The sequence below is a fragment of the Atta cephalotes genome (genome assembly GCF_000143395.1).
Source record: "Atta cephalotes unplaced genomic scaffold scaffold00044, whole genome shotgun sequence".
Lineage (NCBI taxonomy): Eukaryota > Metazoa > Arthropoda > Insecta > Hymenoptera > Formicidae > Atta > Atta cephalotes.
Window position 1 is genome coordinate 479,145 of NW_012130108.1, and position 11,121 is coordinate 490,265.

At 34.4% G+C, this 11,121-nt stretch overlaps 1 protein-coding gene across 1 annotated transcript in view; it reads right to left on the minus strand.

Annotated features, from left to right (window-relative positions):
- The window catches only part of LOC105622372 (filamin-A), a 45,205-nt gene that overhangs the window by 23,802 nt on the left and 10,282 nt on the right, over positions 1-11,121 (minus strand). The window contains exons 10-13 of the mRNA XM_012203795.1: positions 9,236-10,736; positions 9,021-9,156; positions 8,469-8,548; positions 8,225-8,392 (exon numbers count right to left, since the gene is read on the minus strand). Coding sequence (XP_012059185.1) covers positions 8,225-8,392; positions 8,469-8,548; positions 9,021-9,156; positions 9,236-10,736 — 1,885 coding nt within the window. The remainder of the gene's footprint in view (positions 1-8,224; positions 8,393-8,468; positions 8,549-9,020; positions 9,157-9,235; positions 10,737-11,121) is intronic.

Consider the following 11,121-nt stretch of genomic DNA (forward strand, 5'->3'; position numbering starts at 1 on the left):
ATATTCTTATATTCGAGCATACATGAGACTCAATCAGCAGTCTCGAGTCTCACTCCGTCAATCGATAATCATCACGTAATCAATCGTTCGCCGTTATGATTGTAAAAACGATCGTGCCGGCGAATGCGATGACACTGCATGCATGAGATTATGCATTTACGCCAACTGCTGACCGTTGAAATCACCGGCGGCGACGTGAAAATCACGGGGTTGTCTTCTGCCCTTTCACCGATTTTTTATATTAATACACGAAGATGTCATCCGGCAATATCTCGCGTGGCGAGATTCTTTCACACTTGTGAAGTTTCAAGAACGAGTTACATTCCTCGCACAAATAGAATTGTACATTTCAAGAAATCGATTTTATTTTATTCGGATTTATTTTTGATCAACCTCGAAGATCGATATACTTTTATTGGAATCTCCTTGGATTTTTTCTGGATCCTCGAGCATCGAGATCCTTGACTGGAGACGACGAAAAAAATTCTCTTTGCGGAAAATAAGTCCTCGTGATCACTCGAGCGAGTCAACTGCGCTCATTTGCGCGGGCATCGGTCGGTTAATTACAGACGAGGAATTATATGCTAAAGCTGTAGCTCATTATCGAGGTGCTTGGACTAAGATTAAAATCTATGGAGCATAGCATGAGCCATTGAAAAATTACACTTGTCCGAGTTTATCGACATCGACCAGTTTACTTTGCGCCAATAAAATAAATTTCTGTTTCGTATATAGCTGATACGGCAACGCGTTGTGGTTCATGGTTTATTTATCGCGCTTTGCTCATCTGCGTTTTGCATACCGAGAACGCGCTACATCTTTCGCATTAAAACGCGGAAAGATGTTTGCAATTATTCTTTTTATTATACGTGGAAAGAGTCACGATTTTATTTTTTAAAACGGGAAGAAGAGTTAACGCGTACGGCTTAATTGTCTTTCTCGAACTAATTGACTCTTTAATTAACAATTGTAAGATTAACGGAGTCGTGTCAAGCACGCATCGTGCATCGTAATGATAATTGATGTACGATTGCTCGAGTTTCTGCAACTACAACTTCGTAATTTTTCCCCTGGATGTTGAGATCTTCGAAGTGTCAAGGTTAAATAGGAGCTTCGTATGCACAGCATTTGATCGCGTTGCTTTTATTAAATTAGTATCACGTTGCTATCGATTCTATTGTGTGCATCGATGCCCATAGTGATGCTTTTACTGCGATTATATGCAGCGAAAAATTACGATCGTACTTTTCACGACAGCAGTTGCATAAGACAATTGCACGGTCAATTGAGTAATTTAAATGCGTATTTCGAAGCTCGAAAGAATTCGCTCCGAATTACGATAGAAACTGGAACGAATTTGAATTGCATAAAGAAGAATTTGCTTGAATTCGCCTGAAAATCCTAACTTTTATTTTACATATACAGTGACTGTCAACAATTTCTGACTAACATATAATTTTATCATCATTTTTGTTAATCTGTTTTTCAGCTCTTATATTTTATATTATACATAAGTCAATAAAATCCGCATTATAAATTGATTAATTCTTATTATAATCAATTTAAGAATTCGATATTTTATTAAAATATCAAAAATATATTTGTTTATTATAAATATTTATTTGTAAAGGTTTTTTTATTCATAAGCAACACGAATTATATAATTAAAAGTGAATAAAAATTGAACTAAATATAGATTTGAAAATAATTTTGCTTGCACCATCAAAATAATTACGTAGAACGCTCAAGCTGATTGCTAACAATATCAAAATTTTTTCGCAGCATGTTTGCTTATTATGCTTAAATTTCTTACATAATAATTTTGATGATCCAACGAAATTATTTTCAGATTAGCTAAATTTTCAGATACTTCATCAAAATCGTTCTTTCCACGTATACATATATATCTTTTATTAGATACATTATATATTATATATTTTATCTGGTTTTAAAGATTGAAGATGATTTTTCTTTCGTTCAGAAAAAACGAATAATCTTTAATTAATCGAGACCTCGTATGTTCCATTTGCGATTGATCTGATATCGCGTGACTCCGTAATGTGCTCGACAAAGATAATCATTTCTGATGATGATTTTGGAAAAAAGTTAACGTTAAGTCAGGAAAGAGTTATGCAAGACCGGGAGATTAGACGATAACTTCCTTGGCTTCGTTGTGCCAAGCAAAGAAAACGCATTTCACGTGTCGTCGGTAGGCAAAGTAGTCGCACACCTCCGTGTAGTGTCACGAACGAATAAGAGCTGCATGTGCATTTCTTCCGCTGATCGATGATAACGGTCTGCGTGTGTTCATTCCGCTGTATGATTACGCGAAAGGAAGCAGAACCGAATAAAGGAGTCCCGCGTGGAACGCAAACGGCGCGGCGCAGCGCGCAGAAATAACGACTTCAAAGCGGTTTTCCCGATGAGTAATTCCGTTGCTGCAATTTATCTCTACATTATTTAATTTCCCTCGCAAAAATTACCGTTTTCTCTTCGCATTTCGTTTTCCCCTCAGCTCTACCAGACTTCTTCAAATTTCGTATGTCCGTTGTGCGCGAAAATACGAAATATCGCGAGTTAACGTAACTTAACAAGTAGAACTGAAGAATGTACTGCATATCACTCGATATATTTTTAACAATGAATTTATGATGAATTCTTGGTATAATAATGATTTTTTTAAATAATTATTTTAAAAAATAATAACTTAAAAATTATTGTCATGTCAAAAATTCATCACAAAATCATCAAATCATTATGATTTTTTTTCTGAAACGTTTTTTTACTTGATTTTGATCTTATAATTTTGTAAAAAAAAAAAAGATAAGCCAAGACAAGAAAAAAAAATAGACAAAAATAAATTAAGAGCTACAAATTTAGTTAGACGTTTATTGTTTATTAAACAAAGTACAATTTAAACAACAGATAACCTTTAATCAAGTCATTAAAACATTGATAATGATCTGGTTAAAGGTTGAAACTGTTGTTTAAATTGTCTTTTTTAAAATTTAATAATAAATATCTGACTTGTAGAGTTATCAATTTGATTATAAATTTATGTTCCACCTGAGGCTCTTAGTTTTGTAGAATTAGAATTCGAAGAGTTAATATGGGAATCTCCAAGACAGTGTCGCCAGATACGACCACGTGGTGAATTGTGTTTGCGTTCACGTAGGCAATGCGTATCCTCATTCGTAACCAAATACGTCCGCACGCCGACATAGTTGGTACTTCATAGCCACACCTACGATCGTACGCGGTATTTGTTATTCGCTCATATTCCAGGCGCGATTTTCATAGCGGATGCAAGCAAAATATCGATCGGAGGAATGCATTAGCATGCGGGTTCCGATTACGCAACAATATCCGATATTCGATACTTTGTGATCTCTATGTATGATCACACAGTGAAAAAAGTCTTGTAATAATAATCAAGCCTTGATGATAGTTATTAAAAATGTGGTGAAATAATTTCAGTAAAATGTTCAATTAATTTGTATGCAACTAATTAACATTAGTTAGTTTTGGTATTATATTATGTTTTTATGAAATATAATAACAATAATTAACCGTTTTATAATTAAAAAGTGAGATAATAGAGAGATTTAGAAAAATAAAATTGCGAAAATCAATTAAAATAATGTTAATTATTATTAGAAGTTATAATTAGAAAACTAAGATAAAGTTTGAAAAAGTAAAATTTTCCAAATCAACTAATTAACATTAGTTAATTTTGATAATTTTAATTTTCGAAATATTATCTTATTTTTTAATTATTATCAAACTGTTGTTGTGTTTAGTAATATTTAGTAAATATTACGCTAAACAAAATACATTTAGCTGTTACTAAATTTTTTTCAGCTTTCGTCAATCGTATAATAGAAAATATAAAACTTTCTGTTCTTTTATCTTTTAAATTATCTTAAATTAATTTTTATTTCCTGCTTCAAAACTTAATTTAATTTCAATCACTCAGTTTTTTCGTTATATATAAAAACTTGCTGAAATAACGAGAAATAATTTATATGAAATATAAATGATTGATTTGAATATTGTAGTAATGGTAAAATTATAAAATCAATTAAAATAATGTTAAACTTACTTATGATTAAAATGCAGTGGGAAAATGCACTGGAAAAGTGTTTACGTTATTTTTCTGTTGTTAGTAATGATATACGAGATATACGGAAAAGGGTAGATAATAATAGCTACCGGATGCGTTTGCAGTAATCACATCGGAGTGCACTATATATGGCATCTAAATAATGTTATTCATACACGTGCAGTGGCGCAGCGGAGCTACAGCCTCAGGTCTGTCTATGGGCAACAATTTCACTTTCGGAGCGTTTCCTCTCTCCATTGCTTTCAATTTTGAATTTAATATATCAAATGTAATAACACAATTAAAAATGTAATGTGTTGAATCGAGGACTCGAAATACTTCAACAACTTATTAATTTAAGTATTTATGAATCTAAACAATTTGGATATCAGAATAATATCTTTGGTGGATGAAAAATCGAATAAACAGGAGATCGACAATAATATGAATACCTGGGAAATACAAAGAATACTTATTTTACTTTACTATGAGGTCGATCCATTATTTGCCTTTGTTTAGATTTTATCTTTGCCGGAATAGAGTCATACAATCTTTGAATAATCATTATAATGGAGTGTTCTGTTCTTTTAATAGAATATATTTCCTTGTTTATAAAAGTGATATTGGAAGAGGAATTTGCTTCTCATTCTATTTTCCAAAATCACTCTCTGTTTTGTAAAACTTTAATATTTTTCTTGACCAGTGCAATCATCTAATTTAAATATCATCAAATTTTGAACAGCTTTAAAGAGCAGAGTGAGAAGTAGATTTCTTCTTCCAATATTTTTTAAGCAATTGAAAGATATATGTATTATTAAAAGAATGATAAAACTTATAAGTTACTGATGATTATTCAAAGCATTCACTGCATTAAATTTAAACCACCAAATTATATCCAATTTGAATAATTTTTAATCATTCCTAAGTAAGTCACCACTGTTTCTACTGATGTACTCAATATATCGTTAATTTAATTAAAACAATGAATTAAACAATTTAATTCAAGAAAATGTAATAATAAACTAAGTAGTAAATTAATTGACACTAATTAATTTACTACTTAGTTTATTATTATTAAAAATACCAAAATGTTATTTCACTTAAGGAATCGAATTGCTATCGCTTCTTTTGATATCTAATAGTGTTGTATGTTTATTTTAACAAGAATATAATATGCATAAAAGATAAATGGTAGGTCAACTTCCTAATAATAAAACAATTAGAACATTTCCCAGATATTCACATTTATTTTATTTCTATATCGCAGCGAAATGTTTCTTTATGTTTTTACGATCGCTGGATATGTTTCTGTGAGACTTTTACTACAAAGGCATGCAGTAGCGTTACTTAAACGGCGAGACGAACGACGAACTCGTCATTCCGTACTGATCGTGGCCTCGTACATTATGACGGCGAGGTAGCGGTGGAAAAAAAAAGATTCAGGAAGTCAAGGAGAACCGATGACGTCGGATATGGGTCAGTGGGACGTCACGTGAATGCGTGAAATCGCAAGTCAACGACCTGCTCGATGACCCGCTGACTTAGAGACACGCTTGCCTCGCATGCCTGGGACGCGGATGAACTCGATCGCTCCGCATGTCTCCTTGACGATAAATGCCGAGGAATGCTCGGCGGCACTTATCATGGAAGAAGCAGAGTAATTACGTTCGAGAAACTTCATGGAAGAAAAGAAGACCCATTCCCTGACAGAGAAATTAAATTGGGATTCGAAACGAAGATAACACTTCGATTTAATTCTTTAACTTGGTCCTGATAAAGTCACTAGATTGATAAAATAAGCAAACTCTACACTATTTTGATATCAAATGCTAAAAGAATATGTTATTGTTGTGTTTTATGTAAGGTATCTCAGACTTTGCGCGATATCTGTTAATAGATTTCTGAGACCATTTCGAGACGAATTCATTCTAATATCAAAATGTCGAGATTGCAATAAAACAAACTAGTTCTTGAAAATTGAAAAAGGTTTAAAGTTATCCAATTTAAATTGAATTGTCCAAAATTCGCGCACTCGGTAATTTTAGAGCCTAATTTCCGAGATTGAAGTCCCCGTGCTGAGAATGGCTGTGCGAGGAAATTTCTCGGTTACCAAGGGAAGAAACTGCGTTCTGCATGGGCCGTAATGTTGCTTCAGTGCGCACATATTGGGCAAGATAACGCAGAAATTTTGCAAACTATCGTTTGCAAATTGCAGAGACCGTCTTTAAAAGTTTGCACAGAGCGTGAAGCCGGGAACACGCGGGAGGGAAATACCGGAAGTCGCTCTTACAACATTTTTTCCATTCGAACGATAGCCATTGGAAATCGAGTCGGGGATAGCTTTACCAGGGCTGATAGTGCTAAAGGTCATAACGAAAACAACAGTCTACGGTAGACAGTGAATGATTTCCACGATAAGACCGCCGCGAGTAACTACATTGTGAATTGCGCTCGCGGGCGTGAGAGAAAAGAAGTATTACTTATAGTTGATGTGGCGAAGCATGACGGAACTCAAGGTGGATTTGTGCCAATGGTGTGCTATTTATTGAATGCACGTATTGAAACACTTCCTTAAGCTAACACTTAAACTTAACACTACACATTCCTCATTTTTTTTATGAATATGAAAAATTCACAGTTCAATGTATCGATTATAAGTCAAGTAATATTGTGTGATAATACTACACAAAAAAATGATGTTTTATTAACAACATTCTTTTAATCGAAAATAATTTCGTTAATTTAAAAACAATATTAATGAAACAAATACATTATGCTCTTGTTTTAATAAAATGTTATTTGTTTCATTAATACTGTTATAGAATTATATAATAACAAGATTATTTTCAATTAAAATTATGCTCTTAATACTTGATTTTTCTAGTGTAAAAAGTACAAAAAGATAAAATATTGACAAATATAAATATTACGTATATACAAAAGGCTGTGAAAAATTAATGAATTACTTTCACTAAGAAATATTTTTCAACATCATCGAATGTATCAAATAAGAAAAATTATTATAAATAAAAAGATAGTTGAAAAATACAAGTTTTGTATGTTCTGTATAATATTACTACTATTAAAAATATTAATAACAATATATTATGCAATATAAAAAAGTATAGCATTTTAAAAAATTTAAAAAGTTTATTAAATCGTATGATATTAAATACCAAAATATTTTCGTCTCATAAAAATTGTCATCGAATGATTCATCTTGGTAATATTCGATTTAATTCGACTAAGGATAATCATTACGTATTAATTCTAATTTACGTACATCAACTTTCGATGAATCGCTCCGACATTCAAATCATAGTTGATGCGACGCATACTTTTAAATAACATTTCAAGTTGAGTATGCATTCCAGCTTTCTTAATGGCGACGGTAAAGAATATCGTGCATTCCAGAAGATACATGTGACCGTGCACGTGCAGGTGCAGTGATGCACACGCATGCGTGAGTGCGTTCATTCGTGCGTACACAGTAGGAATTTATTCTAATGGAGAAGCGCCGAGGCCATCGTATTGGAATTTGACAAAAGAAAGGCGCGTTAAAAACATCATGAAAATTAAGATATTTGCGGCAAAGATAGCGTACGAAATACCAGATACAAAACAACATAGAACATTACGCAAATGAAACGAAATAAATGTTCGAGCTTTAACTGTTAAAAAGATTTCAGCATTTTTGCATTTGATATTTTGAAATTATTGTATACATTATACTCTAGGTATTGGGATACGCATCCATTGGAGGATTACTAACAATAATTCTTCACTTTTAATAACTGTTATTGGATCTAAAGAGATTATTATTAAAAACACTATTATGATATTTAATAGAAGTTCCGAAAAATGTCAATTTTTAAAAAGTGTACCAAATTTTTCGATTGCAGTGTAATCATTTATAGATTGAAATTTAAAAACGTGTGTTTTCAACAATAATTCTTTAGATCCAATAATTGTTATTGGATTTGAAAATTGTTATGGATATTTGAGTATAAATTCCAAAAATGTCAATTAAATTTTTAATTAAAAATTTTAAGATAAACGTTTATGAATTTCATTAAAAATGTTTGTTAAGAGGCTTCGAGACATGATAATAAAGTAACTTACCGGAGATGACTTCTCCATTGAATGTCATTTCGACCAGATGTGCAACCGCTTCATGCGGCACAAACGATGCCAAGAAACGTTGACTACCTAGCGCTCTCACAAAACTCGTGACGTGTCCCCCGTTTACGAGGATTTCCAAGTTTCCCGAGCCGGCTCTCGATCCATCAACTGACAAACAAAACCATCTTTTATTATCGGAGACGCACTTGTGCGGTTTCGCGATTTCACAATTTCAGATACGTACTTTCAAATTCTACCGGCTGGTTCACCACTCCGTTCGGAATCTTCCCAACTTGAATAGCTCGGGCATTATATGCCTGCGATCTAATATAAACAAATTATTTAAGAATAATTTAACTAAATTCTTATTTAAGAATTTTCTGTTAAATTCTTAATAGAAAAGTTTTAATCCTGACGAGATTTTTTAAAATAGAAACACTTCCGACTTAATAATTCTCCAAGTTTAATTTCATAAGTTCCTTTAGACTTCAAATAAACAAATTTATATAAACAATTCATTTTGTGAATAATTTAGCTACATTTCTATTTTTTCCTGACGAGCATTTAATAGAAACATCCTCGAATTTATAATTTTCCGAGTTTAATTTCATAAGTCTTTTCAGACTTTAAATAAAATTTACATTTACATTTTTTTCTCGGCCATATAATAAATATACATAATAATTTAATATTATATAATATTATATAATATAATAAATATTATATAATATTATTAAAAAAAATTACGCCTAACTAAATTTCGAGATAAAACTATCTTCTTCGTCATTGAACGAACCTGAAGGGCGATCCCTTGATATGTTGACCGTTCACCAGAATTTGGATAACATGTTCGCCGACCTCTTCAGCGGTGATGGTGTACGTCAAGCCGCGCAACTTCGATTTCTGTATCGATACGGTCTTGCCATTGGGACCTACGAGAGACATAAAGGCATACTTTATCGTGTATTCGCGACACGCAGCGTTAACGTCGAAAGTCGCAACGGGATTTACCGGTAACGGTGACGGACACCTTATTGGGATCCCCGCCGGTGACGCTGAAAGTGGTCGGCCGGTGCACCGGCAATGTTTCCAATGCGCTTCCGGTCGCGATGATCGTACCGTTCTTGCCGGATGACGCGGATACGTAGACAGCACCGCCGTTGTTCAGATACCTGTCATGAGTCGTGGTACCGTCCGTTGTATCCGCGATCTTGCCATAGTAATTGTTGTTCTTATTCTTCAGAATGCCGTGCGTGCGAGCGGTCGTTGGACTGTCATATCTCGGACTCACACCATAATCAGGACTGGATGATTTCTGTACAGCCGAGTAGCTCGTCGTCGCGGAGTGCGACGACACATTCTTGGCGGAGTAGCTTTGCGCGTTCTTATAGTTGTTGTTCAGGAAATTGTCGTTTGGACTGCTACCGCGGTTTTCTGCGGTTGGCGAGTTGTTCGTCAGATTCGCGAGGGATTCGAGACTGCCGTATGACAGCAGCGACTTTGTCTTGGCGATCGCGTCCCAGGAATCGCGCCTTGAAGTGCTACCCACCATCGAGGATACTCGCACGTTGCTACTGGTATCGATGATGCCATTGTCCGTGGATCCTCGCCTGTTGAAGGATGCGTCTTTCTCGCTGATTCGTGGGCTGAAGCTGCGATTTACAGGACTCTGCGTGGCGCTATATGACATTGGACTGCGGGTTGGCGAGCGCGATCTCTTCAGAGATCCCGAATTATAGATGTCCCTGGATTCTTTAATGATGTGACCGGTTGGACTCAAATTTGGCGATCGCGATCTATTGAGCGTACTAGATGAATAAATATCCTTAGATTCTTTGATGAAGCTGGGACTATGCAGATTTGGCGATCTCGAGCGATGATTGTACGTATTGCTACTGTAAATCTCCTTCGTCTCCTTAAGCATCGACGGACTATTCATGTTCCTTTGCACAGGGCTGTGATTGATATGATTCGGCGAGCGAGTGCGGTTCAGCGAGTTGGTGCTATGATAGGTCGCGGAATTCTCGGTGACATAGTTGCTGGACATTTTATACGTCGGGCTGGTCTGATGGATGGGCGAATAACCGCGTTGCGTCGGACTGATGGACTTGTATACGGTCGAGGTATACATCTTCTGAGTTGGACTGCTCTGTTCCGTCGCGGACACGTTCAGTCCGTTCATTCGTCGCTCTAAAGACGACACCTTGGATCGTTCCAAGCTGGACGTGGACTCCTTCGACCGGCGGGAGCCTTTCTGCGTTCCCACGCGTATGGAAAACGGTGAACCACGCACGTCCGAGCCATTAAAGTAGATGTACACTCGATATTTGCCATCATTATTAGGCACGAAGGACACTCGATATTGCATGTGACCGAAATCTTCTATTCTGTAGGGTACCGATTGCTTGTCATGGACAATATCGATAATGACGTCGCCGAGTCCGCCGGTTCCTCGAGCGTCGACAATAAATGAAAAAGATTGTCCGGGCATGGCGCCATCCGTGTCCAAGAGCTGTGATTAGATAATTTTATACAAGAAAAAAAAACAATTTTGCTTAAGTATTTAAAAATTTGATTAGACATTTAAAAATAATTTTACTAGGCTTTAAAAAATAATTTAATAATCTATATAGGTTATTAAAATTGGTTAAATTGGTAAAATATTAAAAATTTTTGCAATATTATCCTTAAGTTTTCAAAATATAATTATTTTGATAACTTAGCAAAATTATTTTTAGATGTATATCTGATTCAATTTTTAGATTTTTATAAATTTTATTTCAACAAAATCATTCTTTTCGTCTACACACCTATTAAATTATTTCCAAATTATTCTGTTGATTACAATAAGAATAGAAATTAATTACAACGTGTTTCAAAAAAAAATAATTATGATT